The following is a 23,394-nucleotide window of genomic DNA, read 5'->3' as shown; positions in this document are numbered from 1 at the left end:
CATTAGTAAGGGAATATCCACAGTGGGAACATTGGGCTCAGCTCAACCATGCCTCTTACTTTGATTAGTAAAGGAGAAGCCTGCTCTCCAAAGATTATGTTGATGAGAGTGTCTGTAGAGTTCGCAGACTTTACTTTTGCTTTGTATGCTCTCTCCCTTATGTTTCCTTCTACAGTACTCTATCATATCTCCATCTCTTCCATCGGGCATCTTGTCTTTTCGCCTCACGGTTCAAAAGAAAGGTTAACATAACAGCCGTCATATTTCCTGAGAACCGGTCACGGTGGCAGACGGCACCTCCTGTGGCATGCTGGGTAATCTGTTCTAGTTGGGTAGCTGCCCACTAGCCCTTGAGACCTATTTTGCTTTATTAATGAATTCGGTCCATGTGCTTTTACTAATGCACAAACCGCACACGCTTTAAAGGATCTTCCGTGGCACTTAATGCAGTCGGATAGCATAAAGGCATTCTAAGAACTGAATGTTGACCTATTCTATTGTATGGACAAAAAACTGTGAGACTTTCTCAAAATAGCTTCTTTTGTGATTTACACGGTTTTGAATTACGTAAGAGTTAATAAATTATGACAGAATTTTTAAGTTACCTTTGGACATTAAACTAAAAAAGTCTGTTTCTTTAACTCACATTTCATACCCTAATGAAATACTTTCTTCCGAGAAACACAAACGCGGTAATTTTTGATGTCCTTGTGGCTCTCTTCCATGCAATTATGATGAATGGGGATTTTGGAGCGTTCAAGCTTCAAGGATTCAAACCTATCATGATGTCATCATTCACCAGTACACATGAATGATTTAAAATCTTTTCATCTGTGTTCCAAGAAAGAATGAAGAATCAAACATTTTAACAGGTCACTGTATACTTATGTTGTCCCGATTTCTTTCTAAGTTCATTTTCACATATTTTACTTAAAATCATTATTCAACATCCATTTATTAACTAAATTGCTTAGCTTTGTGTAAAACAGAATAACTCACAGTCAGCTGTTAATAATCGCAAAAAAAACTCTTCTGACTCTCTGTCAGGGTCCTGATCACCCCATCGTTTTTTGGTGAAAATTACCGACTATCTTTATCTCTTTATCTTGTGATCTTACCCTTGTCATCGGAACTTCAAACCTTCCATCCCATTTAGAGGAACCTTTTATTCTGAAACAATCTGTTCAGACCATTGGTCCACAATCTCCAAACAATCTGTTCGGACTAATGAAGATATTCCACTGTGTCCCAGAAATGAACATCTCAACTCATCATTTTTATATGCACATAAATATCAATGAAGATTAGCTAACACAAGATTTAAAAATGTGCGCCATCAATCAAACCTCTTGTCATTCATTCGATAAGTCAGTTTCTCTCTTCCTTTCTCTCTTTTGTCTTTTTCTCTCTGAATAACCTCCAGTCTGACCAGACCGGTGTAGACCTCAGAACGAGGTCATATATCATTTAAAACTCTAATAACTGCCAAAAAAGCATTGCATATTCATTAAGACTTTCATGTTGGTTGTTGAACTGGAGTCAAAGCCCCCTCTGAACTCCAATATATACTGTATGTATAATTATATATTTCTGTCATAAAATATGAAGTGATATTTTGTGTTTCCTTTATTTCTTTTCTCTTTTTTTTGACTCATCCTATTTGGTATTCCAGTTTTATCCTGTGAGGGTGATATTGAAAGATTTTGGCAGGGAGAGGCAGAATTGTGCCTTTCCATTTGATACGCACAAAGATCTAATGAAAGGATTATGAACAATGTCTTCACGCAGATGAATGAAAAGGTTACCTTTCTAATGCTGTCTGGTCATATTGCATACCGCAAATGAACAGATATAACGAAAGTGACCAGTCTATTACATAGAATTCATATTGAAGATCGCACATACAGCTACACCTGAGCCTCATTATACCGTAAAGTCAAATAATATGTACTATACGTTCTTATAAGAACTAACTAATCCTGATAGTATTGCTTTGCTAAATCTTATATTACTACTATGAGGAGTAATAAGATAACAGTTGAGTCCCAAAATGATCAAGATTTTCCAACACAACAAGTTTATTCCTATCATGAAAATAAGTGAAAAAGCAACATGCAAGACTACATTTAAAATAAAACACTCCACATTTTTAAAAACTTAGAATTTTGTCAATTCTGTGAAGGCTGAACAATACATGTATTGTGCAACTGTCCATTTTGTTTCACCACAACACAATGCAGTACGAAATTCAAAATATACTGTAGATGAAACATCCGTTATAAATTATTAAATAAAAAAAAATCTGTGAAGTAGTGTTTTACTGTTTTGATGTTATTTTATGTTGCATTATGTTGTAGGGCCTTTCAAAAATTATAATAATAAAAAAAAAAACTGAATATAAACTGAAATAACATGTTATAATTATAAGAATTTATAATTATGATAATAATCATTATTATTATTCAAATTTTTTAAATTCTATGATATCATTTATTATTAATATTATTATGTATATACTACATTGCATAAGTTATTATTATTAATAATAGAATGGAATTTCTTCTTATTAATTCAGGATATTGTGTCTTATTTTCCACAGTGGATTTACATGCCGTGAATTGTTTTACTCAGAATGTTGTTTTATGTATGCTTTACACTTTTCAGTATGTGAAGTACTCACATTAAAATGGGTGCAAACAGCAGCCTAATGGTAGACCGTATTTAAGGCATAGAGAAAAAAGTGAGGTTGAGAAACATGCATGAAACAAGTTACCTTAAGAGTTTCCCTCTCTCTCTCAACTTGCTGAAACTCCTGCCGTTCCTTCTCCAGTGCAACCTCTTTTGTTTTGATTTCATCTTTAAGCTGGTCAAACATGTGGTTCACGATCTTCACCTTGCGTTTCATCTCCACGTTCTGATCCTGAGTGTGAAGGAAGGAGAGGCGGGTGTGAGGTTTCCCAAATTCAGACACAAAGACGTGAGAGAAAAGCACAGCAACATACTCAAATCACAAACGCACACATAGGACTCTTCGCTACGGTAAGATAAAGGTAACAGAGCAAGAATAGGTCATCAAGGTAAGGCTGACAGCAAAGGACAGACGCTTTCACACATGAGAAATATATCTTTAGAGTTTCACAACTGAGTTCTGCTGCAGACTGCAGAAACTAAAATACTTGGTGGAGTTTTCCACACTTTACATAAGACATCATCTCCACAGCAAAAAAATAAACATTTCTTAGCATTTATGTCTTGTTTTCCAGTACAAATTTTTAAAACTTCTTAGATCAACATGCATTTACTTAAAGAAGCAAAATTTAATTTTATGACTATTTCTGAAAAATAAACCAAAGGTAGTGTTACCTTATGAAAATATAAAATGAAAACCTAAATTAATTAAAAAATTGAATTACTTTTTATCCAAAGCGACTTGCATTGCATTCAAGGTATTCAATGACATTCTATTTCCCACGCGGGAATAACAAAGTATCTATCTTCTAAAGCTTTGTTACTTAGCTAAAAATGGAAAAATAACACACTTGCATCTGAAGTAAACAAATATTTAACTATGAACCTGAAAAATGATGTGTTCTTTCTTTACGGTGATTACATTTCACTTTGATAACCTTCATTGTTAATTCCTTTGAATTCTTTAATACAGATATTATTATAGTATACACACATATATATATATACATATATATATAGTATGAGTATATATAAAGAGTTTGGTTTCTAAATGAGATTACTCAAATAATATTTATCAAAAACTCTTTATTGTGCATTCCAACTAATATCAATCATACTGCAGTTGGTTTGTTTTGATTTAAGTCATAATAACAAAAAATACAGCTAACTTAAACAATAAAAACATGATATCATCACAAAAAAACGAGTTCTTTTAGAATCCAAACTCTTCACATACAGGATATATATATATATATATATTTGATTTACTTCCAAATATTAATTCACAACGGTAAGAGTTCACATAATTGCTATTATATTTTTTAGGCCTGCACACCATGAAAGTCTACCTATTATTTCCTATTCCCTACATACAAGTAGAGGTAGATTCCTGGACAAAGATTAATGTTCACCTCAGCCATGTTCATGGGCTCTTGTTGGAAGCATTTCCCAAAGATGTCACCCAACGGATCTATTGGCCTCTTCGCATGTGCTTACTGTGAACAGATCTGTCTTGAGAGAATCTAAACACGCTTACCTTGGCCTCAATAAGGTTCTTGCTGAAGAGGTTCCTCTCCGTCCGTACATCTTCATAAAGATTCTGTTGCTGCTTCAGTTTAGTTTCAGACTCGGCTATTCTCTTCTTGTATTCAAATATCTGCATCTCCTTCATTTTGATGTCTTCAATGTTCTGCAGAACCTGTAGATGCAGAGAGAATGTTTTTAAAACGTTGTGTGAAATGCAAACATTTTATAATGATTTGTTTGTTGCGGTGCATTCTGGTATTGTTTATCCGGCAAGAATGGATTTTTTAATAGCTAAACCTTTGCTTTCCTTCTGTTTCTGTGGTTAGAGCATGGCGCTAGCAACGCCAAGATCATGGGTTCAATACAAATGTTTTAACAAATGTCCTTATTCACCGAGAGGTTGCAAACAAAGCAGAATATGTTTGAATGACAGGACACGGCACGGACACGTCATTCAAACACACATAAAACAGTATGTATACAGGGGTAATTGTAAAATAAAAAATATACCCATACATCATTATAGATAAGGAAAGGTTTTCTGACTAAAATAGTGAATTTAATTGTCTCTAAGCTTCCAAATTGTTAGAATATAATGTTACACAATTCATAGGTAGTTCCTTTGTCAACATCCCAATGTTTTGACCGTCATCGGTTTTAAGAATCAATCTAAATTCCTTCGCTTCACAGGACTACACATGACAAACGCTTGGTTCATCGAGTGATTTCGCATCATTGATTCACCGCAGAGTCATGGCTCGTTTCAAGAAGGGTTCGACTGACTGGCAGATGACAAAGAAACAAAGCAAGAGAAAGAATGGTAATTATGTTACAGTACCATGTGATTTGATTACATTTCCATATCTAGTACACAAAAGCAGCAGGCTGTTTAGATTCCTTTTAATAAAACCTTTGAAAGATTGCAGACACTGTTCGCTCACATTTTCATTCTTTCTGTTTTCTTATAGGGTCTCCTTTTATGTACAGAAGAACAAGCATCCTGTTTATTTTATAGAGCAACAATCAAATGTAAATGGCTTTAGTGCTAAAGTATATACTGCTGTACAATGACCTTGAATGGTTGTGGTTTTCAGGTGATAGCATGCAAGTCAATCTGTAGAAAGTAGATGCAATGTAATGAGAACGTCTCAGGGATATGAGCTGTCTTATTGCCCGAAATGACAGACGAACTATCAACATTAAAAAAACATAACATGCAATTGATCTTTCTGTCTTGTTTATTGATTAGCTTGAATAATTTATGCAAAAGCAGATGCTTTTAGGCTGTAAAAGAAGTACTTGTCGACGTATCTAAACGTTTTCTCATCATGTGAGATATAACAGCGGATCGGCATCAAATGGCAACTTCAAATACTTCAGAAAAGCTGAAAGATAGCTTAGCAATGACCTCCCTATGACCTCCCTAAAATGACCTCCCTAAAAAAGCAGCATATGCTGAGCTATGTTTTTAAACCAGCTAAAGACCAGCATATAGCCAGCTTAAAACAGCACAAGCTTTAAAACATACCAAACCACCATATGCTGTTTTTTTTAAACAGGGCTGTTAGCCATTCTGTGAATGATAAAGTCCTTACACGGTTCTATTTGATTTGTTTCGGCGATGGAAAACAACCTTTGCATAATTGAAACTAGGTGTATTTGTTGTATCGAGATCTCATTTATAATCTTTTTTCAGTAGTCAGGAAAATATTTATTCACTGAAAATTGCAAGCATGCTGCTGTGGAGTCAGACCCCAGGAGGAAAAACTATTAGCTAAAAACTTTCTCAACATTTAGCCTCACTAACTCTCACAGCTGAACCTTTTTTACCTGGAATCTGATTATTAACTTGTCAAAAACAAAAGGATCGTTTTTTTTAACAAATGTGAGCAGAGTACATCCAATGCTGTGTCTCAAATAGCCACTGGTTACTAGGAAACTGTGATTACCCTTCCAAAATTATCACTTTGTGCAGTCTAACCTTCATGCGACTATATTTGCATGTGTTACTAGAGCATCAGTGTGGAAAGTTAAAGATCCAAAAATATATATTTTCTAAAGTTAATTACTAATTCACCCTTTGTGACTTTTTTCTGTTGAACACAAAAGGTACATTTGTATTACCCGGCTATTACTTTCGACATAAAACCTAACAGGATGCTATAGGTGTGTCAAATCTTCATAGAGCGCTCTTCAAGACATGCTGTTTTAACACAAAGAATTTAATCACATCACATCATAGTCTGCAATTATAATTAACAGTACTGTTTGCCAATTTGTGAAAAAAATGTGTTTGAGTCAACATCACAGATGATGTGAATCATAATAACATTTAATTAAAAGAATACCTGTAATTATTCAAACTAAAAAAAGAATGACAAGGCTGTGGAAAGTAACTAAAAACAAGTGGCCGCAATCTTAGCTATCTATCATTTTAAAGGGATCGTTGATTTATTTCCAATTATGTCATTCAGAACCTGTGAATGTTTTAGTGATTTTGTGTCCATACAATGGAAGTCAATGGAAGCCCAATGTAGTTTGATTACCAACATTCTTCTAAATATCTTGTTTTGTGTTCAGCACATAAAGAAATGTCATATGGGTTTAAAATGACATGAGATTGAGTAGATACAGAAAGAATTAAATTTTTTTGGAAGTTATTTTTATGTATATGTTATATCCATTTATCTGTGCAGTTCATCAAGAAAATTTGAAAAATAAGTCATTTAAACTACATCTATATTGTGTTTTGTTGTTGTTTTTGTGTTGCACAGAAGAAAGTCAAACAGGTTTGAGGGTGAATCCTTTTTTTATTATGGGTATATAAATATTAATATTGTGGGTATATAAATATTCCTTCAAAACTCAAGTATATTGTTGATCTAAACTTGAAATATACTACTAAAAGGACAGTTCACGCAAAAATGAAAATTTTGTCATTCTGCCGCTCTGTGCTCACTGTTACATTCAGCCACTTGGGTTTAGTTTATAATGGCCAAACATCAAGATAAATCGAGTCAGGAGTGCCATAAACAGCGTAGAAGACAGTTCAGCAAAAATACAAATTCAAAGTCTTCATCTACTCACACTTAAGTTGTTTCAAATCTGTATACATTTATTTTTCTGATGAACACAGAGAAAGATATTTGGAATAATGCTTATAACCAAAGAAGTTCTCGGCCACTGTTGACTACCATAGTACTAAACATTTATTTTGAATACTGTACACAATTGTTTTGTTGAACACAAAAAAGATATTTTGAAGAATGTAGGAAAGCAAACAGTTCTGGAGCACTTTTGGCTGCCATTGAAAATTGTTCTACTATGGTAGTCAATGCTGGCCAAGAACTCTTTGGTTACAAGCATTCTTCCAAATATCTCTCTCTGTGTTCATCAGAACAAGGAAATTTATAGAGATTTGAAACAACTTATGCTGGGGCCACAACAAAAGATAATCGGGTCGATTTCTCACCTTCCGACAGTCAAGTCCTGATGATCTTAAACGGCTATAAGGGTTATCTTATCAGATTTCGCTGTGGTGTGATGTGTGTTAACAGTGAATAAACCTGATCGGAAGAACATCGAAGCCTCCCAGATCGCGAATCTTAAATATTCAACATGTTGAATATTTACGATCAGAAATCCTGATGTGTGTGGTAAACGCACAAGAAGTCTCTTGATTGTCACGTGTCAACAAAACAATACCCTTTAAGAAAGCCAGCTGACAAAAGTATAACAACCTTAGTTATCACTTCAACAAACCCTTTTCTTTATTCTGTCAATTTTCTGTCAAAAGCATTACAAATAATTTTAATAAAAACCAGGCTATGTGCACGTTTACGGTAGTGGTTGGTGTACGAGTTAGCGGATGCTTTAAGGTGGAACAGAAAAATAAGGGAAGGTCCAGTGGAGCTAGTGATGCAAGTAGACTGTTTCGGTGTTGATAATGTCAGCATCTTTCTTTTACAAAACTGTATTAATATTCTTTTTGGAATTACTGTGAAGACATAAATACAACAATATTTGAGTTGCAATAAAATAATATCTGATGCTGTGCCACCTTAAATGCTTTACACAACGCTCTCAGCGATGAATAATATTTTTTATATAACATAAAAGGTTATATGTACACATTTGTTTTTTATTGAACACATATATAATAAACAAAGTTTAAAGTGAAATAATAAATGACGTATTCTGAAATCTCAAGAGAATTTGCGAGATTTCCTGTGTTCATAGTCAGAACTCTGTTTGAAAATCTGTTGATGTGTGGTTTTCTGTCACGGCGCACCAAACAATATAGGAGCAAAACGATTAAATCTACGATTTTTTTCTCCTCATATTTGTGGTCTCTAACCGGTTAAAACTCTCAAAAGATTTCAGTAAATCTTTTGGTGAGGCCCCACCATTATGGGTGAGTAAATAGACAGCTTTTTTTTATTTTGGGTGAACTGTCCCTTTAATCCAAATCTATTTCTACAGGAGATGTAGTATCAGCTACAAACATAAATACCACGAGTTGGGAATGTTTACTACACTGTTTATGGCACTCCTGACTCGACTTATCTTGATAGTTGGCCATTATGAACTAAACCTAAGTGGCTGAATGTTACCGTGAGCACAGATCGGCAGCCACACACTGTTGCGATAGCAACCGCATTATAAACTCATCAGTAAAATGACTCACACATGCACGCTGAAGGAGCGCAGAATGAAAAAATGCCTAAAGGGATAACAAGGCAAAAACCAAGACGAGAATGACTCTCCGCTCGTCGAGCACCATGTGTTTGTGTGTGCGGGGGCGCTACTAGTAATTTTCGGTCTCCTGAATTCAGTCAGCAAGGTCCCTATATCATCAAAGGTCCAATCACTCGATCATTGATTGAGGGGTCCCACGAGGGAACAGGCCCTTTCAGACACTTGCAATTCAGCAACTTTTGATGTAAGAGCCTTATTTTAGTTTGTGTTTTGACACACTGTGTGTGTGAGAGCGATTGGCAAAGATTAGCGATTATGTCACGTCGCCCCATTTTTGCGTCCAGCTTGGACAGACAAATTGCTGACGTGCAGCGTGTGTTTTGGACACGTTGTACCTTCTTGGTGAGATCGCTGGCCTCGTTTATGTAGCGATCTCTCTCTTTCTCCAGCTGATAGATGATCTTGCGTTGTTTCTGGGCTTCGTCCCTGTAGTTCAGAATCTCCTGTTCGAGGGTCTTCTTCGACTGCTCGTGTATCTTGACGAGCGTTTGCTGTTTCTCAGTTTCGTTGGCCGCCTTGATCGTGTTCTGAGAACACAGACACACAGAGAGTTTTAACAAAAGATCAATTTGTAAATATACTTAGCAAAAGTGACTCAAGATTTTCCAAAGCGTGAGAGAACGAGGATTTGATTCTGTGATGTATTCCTGTTCCACAAATCAAAGGACAGATTCTCCAAGGTGAGCCGATAGCAAAAGCCATGTTTGTATGCCACGGCGTGCGCGTTTGCGAGACAGAACGTCTCCTGTGCAATTAAATATGAATATCCAGTGGTGTTCATAGGCACAATAGCGATGCAATATTCAGCACGTCAGCAGAAACATCATACACCTTCGCTTGTTTTTTTTAAATCCATCTGTGCACCGCAGCGGCGTCGGGAAGCTTTGGGAGAACTAAATTTAACAATACAATCTGGACTTGTTGCTGCTGTAGCATCAGCTTAAATTAATGAAACAACCCGGAGGCAAAAAAAACTTTATTAAGATGCATGTTGGAACAGACATGGTGGTAGTAGACAATGAAACTTAGAAAAAAAATGCCATGGACCGACAGGCCAGACTCACAAAAAGTCTATGGGGAATAGAGAACCTGCTCTTTGTGAATCTGTTCCGTCTGTCTTAAAGGGACCGTTCACCCAAAAATAAATATTTTAGGGTTAGCATTTACTCATTTGTTCCAAATCTGTCTAAAGTTCTTTGTTATGATGAACACAAATAAATATATTTAAAAGAATGTAACAGAACACTTCTTGATCACCATTGACTACCATAGTAGCAAAAGTGCCCCAGAACTGTTCCTACATTCTTTCAAATATCTTATTTTATGTTCAGCAGAACAAATCAATTTATGAAGCAATTTTTCCCACTGTGGTAGTCAATGGTGGCCAAGAACTGTTTGGTTACAAGCATTCTTCCAAATATGTTTCTCTGTGTTCATCACAACAAAGAAATGTATACAGATTTGGAACAACTTGGGGGTGAGTAAATGAAGACAGAATTTCAATTTTCAGGTGAACTGTCCCTTTAACAATTCGGTTGAAGTGGGCCTATTGTTATTTCCGAAGTTCTGAAGATTTGTAAAACATGTCCGTCCACAAACCTTATTCAGAATGTCTCTCTCCCGCACCAGCTCATCTATAGCCTTCTTGTCTATATCTGTCTGGTTTTTCGAGTTCTCCATTTCTACAAAAAGAAACAAAAAGGGAACATTTACAGCTCTTCTTTTGAAGCGCGAATATAACTCTAATATTTACAAGGCTCTTTGCTAATAAGGTTGTTTTCAAATGCACTTTCATCAGCCCCTGAAGTACCAGAATAAAATAATCACACAATTCAAAAGCCCATTATGCGCCTGCAGGCGGAAGGAGGTAAAGAACTGGGACATTTTAAGACGGAGAGCCAACACGGAGAAAGGTGCCTAGATCCTGTGTTGCGCTGTCATGTGAGATGGCCATTCCATGTTCTCTCCTCAGATGACCCCGCCTCCCCCGGTCCTCAGACAGCCAGCTCACTGACCCCGCTGTCACAGCTCATCTCATCAATCACTGAGCCAACCTTGATTAAGATGACAACATCCATCACCGTGGAAACCCCGATTAAGATGACAACGGGATTCTCAGTCCATCCATCATGCATCCAAACACCCTCAGTCTAATCAGAGCCTGGAGACGTCCACTAAAAACTGAAGATTTCACTGTAAATTACTGGCTCGATGACAGGTCCGATTATTTGTCATTCCGCACAGATGGGATCAAGGACACAAAGCTAGGTTAAGTGGAGAGATGACAAGTTCCTTTTTTTTTGTGGGTCAGGAAGCATGGCAGCAATCTTTTACTTTTTTTGTTAATGTTCAAATAAACAAAAATCTGTTGTTTAGCAAGTGCTTTAAAGTGTCGCAAAACCTCCCCTTTCAGCTTAATTCTACCTCACTGTCGTTTTTGAAAAATGCAATAAAAATGGCCGTGAACGCTGTTAAAAACCAGCGAAGGATCCAGGATGGGCGACGTGCACTCCAATCACAAGGCGCTGTCATGAATAATTAGGAGACATGTCTTCTCATTGGTCAAGAAAACACAGTCTCAGAAATAATAATGAGACACCGACACGTCATCCATTTTTGCCACGTCACACGGAAGGTAAAAATAGCACTAAAAAGCTAGAAATTAACTAGATTTCTCTACTGTAATAACCTACAGTTGCTAACTTTGTTTTCTATGATGTGCAACACAACCAATTTTGTTTAGATCGAAACAAATGTTGTTTAGTCGCTCTTTAAAAATGAAATGAAATCTTACAAAATAAAAGTTCTATTAAATTCACATTTATTTAATTTAAATGTAATATAAATATATGTATATACATGAAATAAAAATCTGTCATAATTTATTCACGCTCATATTGTTTAAAACCTGTATGTGACAATTTTTACTGTGGAACACAAAATAAGATATTTTGAGAAACGTCTAATTGGATTAATGTTGTTTGATTACCAACATTCTTCAAAATATCTTCTTTTGTGTCCTGCAGAAGAAAGAAAGTCAAACAGGTTTGGAATGACATGAGGGTGAGTACGCAATGAAAAAATATTACATTTCGGGGTGAACTATCCCTTTAACCCACGTATTTATTCAACATCACACACAAATGAAGCAATACTTTGTGCAATTCCACGGCTCCTTGGACACTTGTGGTAAGATGTCCTCTGGCATGCAGACCAAATAGTCAATAATTGAGTGGACTCACGGAAATGTTATGCTACACTGGCCCTAGGCTAACCCTGAGCAATACGGTGTGAAGACCAAGGTTACGCACCAGCACATCTACATTCGTCATTTAGTTGCTTCTTTTAAAACCAACCAAAGTACCTTGCCCAGGGGCGCAAGTGACAGCTTCTCAGCCCTCAAGGGGTTTGAACCTGCAACCTTTGGTTGCAGATTCAAACCTTTAACCGTTACACAACAGAGCTGACACCATCAGGCCTGACTGCGCGTGGTCAGTTAGTTGGAACATACGAGGGTGGGAGGGGTGAGGCGAGGGTTCCCTGGTGCCAGGGAGAGGTCACAGAGGGTGACAGAAGAAGGATGAGGTGAGCAGGTTTAAAGGGAAGAACTAGGAGATGGATGATGCCAAGCACCTGAGTTTAATATATTAAAGAACAGGTTCAGCTCATATGTCTTTCAAAGCTGCTGCACTGCAGGTGTGAATCTCAGAGAGGATACGCAACCCTGCTCCAAAATGAGAACTACAAGATGTTCAAACATCCACACTAGGTATTCTTTGCAACAGATCTTGTTAGCGTTGGTTTTGAAAACGATTTTGAGAGTTACAGAAACGGCTCACGCCCCCCAAAATAAAGCAAGAAGCCCTGCGAAGCAGCGGGTTACAGTGCCTTCTACAACAGCTAAGGGGCGGAGTGCCTAAGTTGTTATAAAACGGCTGTTATAAAACGGTTATTAAATATGCATTGCATGGTTTCATAAAATAAAGTAAATAAAAGGATATTTAGGATATATTATGCGTTTGCTCTGTCTCTTTCTCTCTATTTATTTCCATTTCGTTCTTTCTTCCTTGGTACGTTGATAAGAACGTTGATAACCAACCAACCTTGGCCTTATTGACTTCCATTGTATGAACACATAACCACATACATTTCTCCAAATATCTTATTTTGTGTTCCACAGTCATACAGTACAGGTTGACATGAAGGTGAATAAACCATGACAGAATTATTATTTGTGGGTGAAATCTCTCTTTAAAACTTCTCTGTACTATTATGTTAACCATATCCTAGTGTTTAGTTAAATCACCCTAAAAACTATTAAAAAAGTCACCATTTAATGCCTCCAGATAAGCAGTCTCAGCTCTAAACATGAATCAGAATGAGACGGAGGTCACTTTATCACCCCGGAGTCTAGTGCTGCCCGAAATTCATTTCCCCTAAGACAGCCGTACCTGAAATGTGTTGTTTCACACACACATACTGGATCTCTGGGGCTTGCTAGGAAATATTTGTAATGTTGGAAAGTTCTGTTATAAATTTACTGGTTTGACTTTGGTTACTAGGTGTCACACATCAGTGTTTTATCGACAAATAAATTCACATCCCAAGCAAAATGCCGTTAGAGATTTTTTAATGCCACGCGTACCATGTCCTTACCACATCACAGATATCACTGAAATATGTGTCCCGAGAAATCACACCTGTCACATTGTGACAGGCCTACCCGGGGGAGTGGCACATACTTTATGAGCCAATCAGAGACGTTCCCTGACTGTCAATCGTTTGTAGCTGACATCCAGCTGAAAATGATTCCAGCATCTCTTTTCCAAGTTAAAGAGCCATTCACTTTAATTCTACCAAAAAAAAGAGTTCTTTAAAGTGATAGTTCACCCCAAAACAAAAATAATGTAATAATTTACTTACTAATTTTCTTCAGCAGAACACAAAAGAAGATATTCCGAAGAATGTTGGTAACCAAAAAACGTTAGTCCCCATTGACTTCTATTGTATGGACACAGAACCAATGCAATGTCCATTGAGACCAACAGTATTTTCTTTCCAACATTCTTCAAAATATCTTCTTTTGTGCTCTGGAGAAAAAAGTAAACTAACTTTTTCGCCATTTTGTGTTGTTCAGAATGATTCAATTAACAAAAAACAGTTTTTTATTCAATCGTCCATTCAGTCATTCATTCATTCATTTATGTATATATCAATTTGTTTGTTTATTCATTTATTTATGTCTTTAAGAAAACACCAGCAATATCTTCCGCCAAATCTTTATAACAAAGGTACTGAAAAACAACAGATGTGTGAGGAATGGAGTGCAAAAAAATGGACAATGAAAAAGAAAGCAATTTCTCCCAAACTCTGCAGTCTGAATATTCAAATCAGCAATAAAGAACAAAAGAAGCAAAGACACCATGTGCCACTGTAAGAGAAATATATAAGAGGTGGAGGAAAGAGGTCAGATGAGGAAATAATATGAGATGAAGTATTCATTATTTGAATGTAATTACTCTCAGCTCCATCTAATTTCCAAGAATTATTGCCTCTGTTTAGAAAAAGGACAAAGACAGAAAAAGTGTGTATTAAAAGGCTGGAGAAGATTTTCGTAAGGTCCTCTTATTAACCTTAGCGAAGGATGCCCGCACCAAAATCGATTGTTTCAAACTTTTCTCTCTCTCTAAAAGTGACCAACATCTCATATGCACTAGAAGCATCAAAGGCGCTTGTCACCTTTGAAAGTTCACCAAGGATGAACCAGAAAAAAGTGCCCGAATCTCTTTACTTCCCTCTTTTTAGTCAACAGAAATACACTGGCATATAGACTTCAGCTCTTTTGAAATTGCAAAATGGTTTTACACAGTACATAGAAGAATTGTAGTGCTGTATAAATATGATTAGATTTAGAAGGCCGTATTACAAGCTGGCTTTGATAATAGTTTGAAGTATATAAGAAAAGGAGAAGCTAAAGATGTTGCACAGCACATCAAAAACACAAAAGAGATGCTGAAGGCCATGCACATCCGTTGTATATTTGAAAAGGCTGTTTTTGCTCTACCTGGATGGCCGAGAGAGAGAGTTCTGACATCACTCACATTGGCCCCCATTGTTTGGGCACAAAACATTTCTCAAAATATCTTCTTTTGTGTTCCACAGAATCATATGCAGATTTTGAACAACATGAGGGTAAAAAAATTTAAATTAAAATTTTGGATGAACTGTCCCTTTAAGGGTATAGAATTTGTGGATGTATAATTTAATAAGAGCTTCAGTTTTCCCCTACAATAAGAATGCTTTACATTAAACAATAAAAAGAAAATAGAATACACAATAAAGACCTAAATACCATGTCAGCCCCTGAACAGAATGAACACACAGGTTGCGTATGAGTGTGTTTCTACTCGCCTCTCTCCAGTCCAGTGATCTGATTCTTGAGCGTGTCTCTCTGTTTCTCCACCTCCACTTTCTGCTCCTCCATCTGTCTGAGTCTCCGCTGCACCCCCTCTCTCAGTTTGATGAGTTTAGCGACCTCCTGCTTTAGCTGGATTGCTTCCTCCTCTTTCAGCTGAAGCACACAGGATACAGGACATTAGTGACGGACAGACATGCAAAGAATAGGATGAACGTAGGATAGACCCAGAGCCAGTATAGACAAAATAAGACATAACATAAAAAATGTAATTTAGAAATAAGGATAGTAGCGAACAAAATCTATTAAAGAGGACATCTGAATTGGTCTGCACCCTTTGAAAGCCTCATAAATTGGTCAATAGGATTGTATGAGCATAAGGGGAATAGAAATATGATTAGCTTATTATTAAAGTTGCGTCAATACCTATACAGCTCAGTGCGTTTGTGTATAATGGAAATTTGTTCAGATTTGTTTGTGTAAATGAGTAACTACAGCGCATCAATGTACAAGTGTTGCGTGTCTCAATTATAGGCTCACGGGTCCCCCGTCGCTTTTCCAAACCAATCTGATATCATATCAGACAGATAATGAAGGACAATTCTCAGAGGATTACGCAGGTGCGTTTGTAAGGTTGTGTGTGAGGCTAGGTTTGGTCGGGAAGAAAGAAAAGCAGATAATTTGCTTTATCGTTTTTTACACCCGACAGGGAAATCAAACATCCACTTCTGGTTAAATTAATGGTGCTCTGGAGACCCCCAAAAGCTCCTTGTCGCAAATCTCACCACATGGAGGAATACAGTGAGTGCAAAACATAATATGACAAAATCTCTAGTTTCAATTGTCCTTTTCTTTTCATACTTTAAGTCATCATAATGTAGGCTATATCTAAAATATGAAAAGCCTTATTTATTTATTTATTTATTCTCCAAGCGTAATAAGATCAAGCATGTGCTTTGAGATTATAATGTTATGAAAATACACTTTTGTCATTTCTCATAAACAATGTTTTATGAGGTCTGGCAATACAATGGCTTAAACAACATTTACCGAATTGCTTTTTCTTTTCTTCAACTACATTTAATTTCACATTTTTTTTTTAAATGTTTAGCTTCAAGTAGGCATTGTGAAGACATTTTCTCTTTATTTCCTCAGGCTGGCGACTAATGTAAACGCCAATAAATAAATAAATGCATTTAAAGCTGCCTGAGAATCTGCTAAGCATTGGTTCTCAGATGCACGAGGCATTCCACAATGCAGAAACTCTGCCCCCTAGTGGCAAAAATGACAAACAATGTACATGGATGAAACAGTAAGAGTGCATTCAACTAGACATGGGAATTTGATTTAAAGATTTTTTTGTCATGTGATTGCCTGCTTACTCCCTTCCTGAGCCAAAATCAGAATTTTGAAGTCCATCTTTGCGAAAGGCAGCAATCTCTGTCAGTCTGTGCCTACACTGACAAAATTTCTCAAGCAGTTTGCTTGCTACGACTGTGCGTTTGTTATCTTATTAGTCAACAATTCCAGTCTGCAAAATGCGGTCATAGTAAACAGAATGCCTAACAATATGCTTCATATCCTGCAGAGATGCGCGATCAAATAACAATCTCCCACCGGGTTCGAGTCACCGCAATGCAAGCCGAAACAAAGAGAATACGGGGTATTTCATTAAAGGTCTTACATTGAGTGTATTAACCCCCACTGTGATTCAGTTATGAGTCGGGCTCCGGTGGAAGGTGTGCGAGGGAGAGATCTATCGCAGGTCTAACGGGAGGCGATGAGGAGCGTAAACCTTCATCCTCCAGGGCATTAATTATATGAGAGCAAGACAATTTTGACAGAAGTGGGAGAGGAGAGCGCCATAAATCTGTAGTTTAGACTTACTGTAGACTTTGTGTGTGCACGGTACATACTTAACTATGCTGTAAGGGTCAAAACATGTATCAAATCTGACATATACAGTATATCTCTTTTGGGACATCTGAGGTGGCCGCATGTAAATAATCTAAAAGTGCAGATAGTGTTGGCACATAGTCCTGAATAACAAAACAAAGTGTTTGGTACAGTGTGTGCCCAATTAAAATGTGTGTGTATTAACTATATACGTGTGCAAAGGATTAAAAATGCCCTCACAAATGTAGTAAAATATAAAAAAAAAACTTGTAATGACATTTGAGGTAGTCCACATTATTAAAAAAAGGTTGGGAAATAATATATATAGTATCTTTAGCCTTAAGAAAGATTTAAAACCAATATGTTTGGTTTAATGTGTGTGTGTGTGTGTGTGTGTGTGTGTACCTTTAGGTCTGATGCCCGCTGTTGGTTCTGCAGTGAGAGTTGTTCAAAGCTGACAGAGTTTTGTTCATTATCCTGCTGCAGTTTGGTGTTGCGTTGTTGGAGCTGTTCCAATTCTTTGCTCACTTTCTCATTTATGATCTGTCAGGAGAAAAGCACACATTCCGTTCAGTGCGTGTGACTCTAATATGGCATTATAAACGTCCTGCTAAATATTATATCTGACAACCTTTCCCATTCAAATCGTTTTTTTTATTCTGAGAAAGTTTTCTTGTGGGTTTAGAATGCAATAAGACATCCTACCGCAGTATCCAAATCAGTTTAGCTCCCTCTCTCTCTGGCTCTCATAATGTTACATGACACCCCCGTTCTCACTGACCTCAGATCTGTGTATCCTATATTAACCAGATCAGATCACCGCTGGTCTGCCCACACCTGCGAGATTAAAATCTTACTTTTTGTTCCTGTAGCTGTTGTTCGAATTTCTGCTGATCATCCTGCAAACTTTGGCTCTGCTGAGTCAGAGATTTGATTTCAGATTGTTTGGAATCCAGATCTGATTGAAGCTGCTTCAATTCCTTCTCCAGCTTCTCCTTCCTTCTGGTTTCCCGTTGAACCTCGTTCTGATGCACCTGGATGTCCTGCCGGAGCTGTGAAGAGACAGCGTGCACCCAGTGACATAAATGATACCTATGCCAAAAATTGGTGTGGTGTGGTGTTGTTCCAAACAGAAGTGGAAATTTGCACTGCATGCATTGACATACGATGACCATGTTCTAATTTATCCAGAGAGGGGTCATGAGGGGTAATTTTAAGCATATCTAATCTTTAATGACTGTTGTTATCAAACCCTGCTCCCTTTAACCCTGAAGCTCTCACTGTGGATGGGCTCAGTACATTATCACTTCAGATTGGAACAGTTTACTTTAAGTTAGCTCGAGTATTGATTTTTTTGCTATGTTGCACACGGTAAACAACAAAAACTGGTTTATTTTTGCAGGGGAGGTGACAGAGGATCATATCTGCCCGCATCTGCCACTTTCACAGGTTTAATGTTCCACTTTAAACTACATTTGAAGCTAGCACCGTTCGATGGCCTGTAGTTTGAAGACACACAATTTTCAGTCCCACTATTGATTTGTCCCCGCAGCCAGACTTTAAGGGTTTCATTTATTCTCCAAACATTTTCATTGTCTTAAAATGGGAAAACGGGCTGTAAAGCCTAGCACAAACAAAGACAATTACATCTTTAAATTACAGTTTTCGTATCGAAACATACTTTGGATTTTCACCATCTAGCCGAAATGTGTATTCAAACACCTATTAATTTGATCAGAAACCTTGTCTGTTACACTGTAAAGAATGAAAGTGTTAAAACAAGCCCAGTGGATGCATCACAGTGTGCTATCATGTAGTACCTGAGCTATCGTTTCCATCGCTTTGTTCTTCTCGCTCTCTATCTCCTGCTGAGCGCTGGTGGCTTCAGTGAGGTTCTCCCGGAGCGTGACCACTTCTGACAGCAGCTTGTCCCTTTGCTTGGATAGCTCCTCTTTGATCTTTAACAGATCAACCATGCTAAAAACATTTAAGGTTTTCGTTTTGTTATTCAACAAGAACCCAGAAGAACGTGTCAACACGACTACAGGCTCAAGGATTTGGCGGATACAATGAACAAAAGTAAAAAAGTAAAGTTTAAGTATACTAGTAAGTTTAGTAAGTAATCAAAGTGTACTAGTTGTATACTTGAGTGTAGTGTTAAAATACCACTTGGTAATACACTGGTAAAAGAAGTGCATTAAAATACTGTACACCTAAATGTATTTAAAGTGCTCTATTTTCACACACTCATTTTGTACTTAATATACAAAAATGTTGTCTTAAGTACTTTTTAAGACAAACTTTAAGATAAAAGACCTACTGTGCTATTTTGAGACACAATGAATAGAAGTACTAAAAACTGTTTTTATTAAGTAAAAACTTAATATGTCAAAAAAGAGCACTGTAAGTATACTTATGCACTTTTTGTGTACTTTTTAGTCTACAGAAGTACACTTTTTAGCACACTTTAGTGTAGTTAAGAGTACACAACTAGTTTACAACTTTGTTTTTCGTAATTATACCACAATTGAATCTTTACAGTATGCTAATAGTTTACTAGTAGCGCCTTTATTAGTTATACTGTAGTTCATAAAAGTACACTTTCAAGTAAATTACTACTTTAGTAGTTTTTAGTAGAATGGTTTAGTAGTAAAGTATAGTAAAAACTATTTATAGCATAGTCAAATAGTAAAAACTATTCTACGTTTTATAGTTAGAAAAAACATACTAAGGTAAAACTCTAGCATAGTAAAAAACTATTAGCAGTATAGTAGTGTAGTAGTATAAAACCAAGTTCAAGTACGGTATACTTAGAATACCTAATTATATTTTAAAATATATCTCGATCAAAAGATTAAGCACAAGTAATACTTTTATGTCAAGTATATTTCAGTACAAAAAAGTAGACTGAAAGTTTGTTTTTTATTTGAAAAGAAGTACAGTATACTGGGAAATGGGGTGTTCTGCAAAAACAAAACATTTCATGTGAAATACATGTTTGGATCCCATTTCTTGTTGTAGGGGTACAAAACAGATGTATGAGGGGACTAAAAGGATGGTTAGGATAAAAGGGTGCTATAAAACATGTTGCATGACTGTCTGTGTTTTCACAAGAAGTACTTCAAAAGAAATTCTGAGAAGATGCCAGACATGCAGCCTACATTTCTCACCTGTGTTCTTGATCCACAGAGCCGGCTCCTTTCTCCACAACCTTGTTGAGATTCGTGATTTCCTCTTTTAGCTTTTCAATAGTTTTTTTGGCCTGAACTTCTTTTTCATGAGCGGCTTCCACCATTTTCCAGGCCTTATCAATTTCCTAATTGAACAATAAAGAATGGTAACGTACACAAACGATAATTGGTTGAGGCAAATGATGTGGTAACAAATTTAAAGTAAGCCAATCATTCACAAAGCTTGTGTTCGGTGGCGGCTAATGTACCATTTTAAGAGTTGTAATTGTGGCTTGATCCTCATCGACCATTTTCATGGCCGTGGATAATTTGACATTGCTGGACACAATCTCGGCGTTCAGCTCCTTGCATTTTGACATCAGCCTCTTTTCGTTCTCATGGGACTTCTGCAAGGCTTTGGCGACCTTTTCGTATTCCACGCGGAATTTCTCGAGGTTCCTGTCTCCCTCTAACTCCTTTAACACCTCCTGGAAATCAATTTCCTGGGTGTCAAATGAGCTCTCCTGTAATGTTTGCAAAGGGCCATTAGGAAGCTGAAGTGACATCATCAAGTGTGACATGTGATAGTAAAAGTTTCACCTGACACAAACGGTCTCAACAATGTAAATGATATAGGGTGTTACTAGCAGATAGTTTATTAGTCTTTCCCCTAAGAGTAAAGTAGCCTACTTAAATTGATTAACTAAAATACATTTCATGTAGCATTTCATACAAAAACATGAAAATTCGAACAAATTTTAATACGAGGAATTTTTTGGACATTTCTTAACATTACATTGGACATCTAAAATGTTCAGCACTGATAAAAATAATAAGAGCATAATATAAAATATATTGATATAACACATGAAATAAAGTATAGGCCAACTGCTGTGACGTTTTCTGTATTATAGTAGAGACAACTAAATAACATCACGGTATATTATACACATAAATATGTCACGTCAATGTGTTTTGATCGAAACCCTATACCTCTTGAGCTTAGCGTATGTGTTAAAACGTTATTAAAATCACATTTTTCAACTTTCGTAACGAAAAGGCACAACCGAAGCTTGTTGCTTCTATGTTTTTTTTATTTCCCTCCTCATCTGAGCAGAACGTGAAGATCAACATACCTCCATTGTGGTCTTTTGTGGGTCCTCTCGACAAATATACTTCTTGTTATCTATTTAATAAACTCTAATCAACATAACGAGAATGTTTCGCGTCAAAAAGACGGACGGCGGTTGTTTTTAGGTCACTATGGAAACGCGTCCTCGTTGCGTGGCAACCGCGACTCCCACAGCACTTTGGTTCAACCAGTTTGCACTGAGGAGGGATTGTCACGGTGCACAGCTGTCTGAATTCTTCATAATAATGCACGCAGAACGTTTTTAGGATTAAATGCATCTTGCTTTGAAGAAAAACGAGCCAAGAATGTCATGGTTGTAAAGTTAATCAGCGCGTGGATGTGGTTTTGTTTGTGTGTTGTTTTTTACACTAGGTGGCAGCTTCACACAATGTAACGCGCTGTAAGAAAGAGCGGACCGTGGTTCTTAATACACAGGGTATTAAATAGTTCTTTAATACATTCCAGTTTAGCTAATTTAGTTTAGTTTTTGGTGTAATGGTAAAACTATGTTTATTGCGTTGGGAGCATGGTTTTACTAGTACGGATTTACTACAAGAATAATTAAAATCTACGCATACTTAGCCATTGTTAATTTTTGCAAGGGATACATAAATTATGCCTGTAAACGCTGCATGGTATGAAACGCTCGATTGCATAAAATGCCTTTAATTATTTTATAATTGCGCTTCACGATCCCAGCCATGCCGAATGATGTCATATGACGCAATGAGAGGTGTGGAAATGGGCGTGGTGAGTCAGTGACGTCTCATCGGTGCCTATAGTTGACACACAGGCCCTTGGATTTTCTGTACGGTTGGCATTGTTTGGTACTTCTCTCTCTCTCTTTTAAGGTTACCTTTGAAAAAGTATGCAAAGTCATAGTAACACTGGTCTATTAGATAACAATATGTTCAAATTATGGTATAGTAAGACAATGGTATTGATATACAAATAAAACCAATATAAAATGTCTGCTATAGTTAAACCTCAGATAATTCGTACAGAATATGCTAGATACTTGACTTTGATTCGCTGCTTTCCTCGTTATAAAACCTTCACTACGAGCATTACTGTGTAGATTTCTGTATTATATAATTGTGATTATGTCGGGGTAGGAGAGATGCGCGTAAATTCCTGCGCGCGTGTATAAACCTACCAGAGCAGGATGACTATGACACCACACAGGAAAAAGGTTAACAAATCAAATCGCTTTTCTGGGTTTTTTTCTCGTTCATTGCAAATCTTCCACAGTGTCTAGCTTTGGTTTGTTTGAGATCTGCGTGCGTTTTCACGAAGCGCAAACGCGCACCTCTCCACCTGCATCCCGGGCGCGTTAAGACAGCTGGCTTATCTTTTATTGACATTTTATGCATCGGAGGGAAACTTCAATCTGTGTTCCGCCCGTGTTCGTTTCACGCCCCACTTGTCACCGACATATAGCGTCAGTAAATCTAGAAAGGGACGAACAGGGCGGGTTTTTAAAGCCTGACGCGTGAAGCGCAACATCTGGAGATCAACAGCAGCAGTCATGGGCAACAGTGTGTCCGGTCTCACAGCACTACATAGAGGACAGCACAACAGATTTCAAAGACTTCCAAACTCGTACAAAGGTCAGTTTCTGAAGCTTTTCCCATTTTTTTCCAAGCTAAATCCTCTGGTTTCTAACGATTGCGCTTCATGGTATATGGTAACCTTTGAGCTCTGGTGGGTGCTGAAGGACAGCGCTCGGACAGGCCACAGCTTCTTACATGTATGCATTGTGCATATAAACCTTTTGCTTTACACTTTTAAAACAAAGGTGTTTCAAA

General features: G+C 37.1%; 2 protein-coding genes across 4 annotated transcripts in view; one reads left to right on the top strand and one right to left on the bottom strand.

Moving 5' to 3' along the window:
• Nucleotides 1-21,745, bottom strand: part of cfap58 (cilia and flagella associated protein 58) — a 70,705-nt gene extending 48,960 nt beyond the window's left edge. For all 3 annotated transcript variants that reach the window (XM_056730691.1, XM_056730699.1, XM_056730709.1), the window contains exons 1-11: nucleotides 21,591-21,745; nucleotides 20,724-20,978; nucleotides 20,455-20,600; nucleotides 19,105-19,261; nucleotides 18,142-18,336; nucleotides 17,690-17,827; nucleotides 15,385-15,544; nucleotides 10,573-10,655; nucleotides 9,309-9,500; nucleotides 4,226-4,387; nucleotides 2,774-2,920 (exon numbers count right to left, since the gene is read on the bottom strand). In XM_056730691.1, coding sequence (XP_056586669.1) covers nucleotides 2,774-2,920; nucleotides 4,226-4,387; nucleotides 9,309-9,500; nucleotides 10,573-10,655; nucleotides 15,385-15,544; nucleotides 17,690-17,827; nucleotides 18,142-18,336; nucleotides 19,105-19,261; nucleotides 20,455-20,600; nucleotides 20,724-20,978; nucleotides 21,591-21,596 — 1,641 coding nt within the window. In that variant the 5' untranslated portion in view covers nucleotides 21,597-21,745. The remainder of the gene's footprint in view (nucleotides 1-2,773; nucleotides 2,921-4,225; nucleotides 4,388-9,308; nucleotides 9,501-10,572; nucleotides 10,656-15,384; nucleotides 15,545-17,689; nucleotides 17,828-18,141; nucleotides 18,337-19,104; nucleotides 19,262-20,454; nucleotides 20,601-20,723; nucleotides 20,979-21,590) is intronic.
• Nucleotides 21,746-21,757: 12 nt separating this feature from the next.
• Nucleotides 21,758-23,394, top strand: part of neurl1aa (neuralized E3 ubiquitin protein ligase 1Aa) — a 57,181-nt gene continuing 55,544 nt past the window's right edge. Inside the window, exon 1 of the mRNA XM_056730722.1 lies at nucleotides 21,758-23,196. Within this exon, the coding sequence (XP_056586700.1) occupies nucleotides 23,115-23,196 (82 nt within the window). The 5' untranslated portion in view covers nucleotides 21,758-23,114. The remainder of the gene's footprint in view (nucleotides 23,197-23,394) is intronic.

This window comes from Triplophysa dalaica, chromosome 2 (genome assembly GCF_015846415.1).
Source record: "Triplophysa dalaica isolate WHDGS20190420 chromosome 2, ASM1584641v1, whole genome shotgun sequence".
In the NCBI taxonomy this organism is placed as follows: Eukaryota; Metazoa; Chordata; class Actinopteri; order Cypriniformes; family Nemacheilidae; genus Triplophysa; species Triplophysa dalaica.
This window is presented reverse-complemented; position numbering and strand designations above follow the sequence as displayed.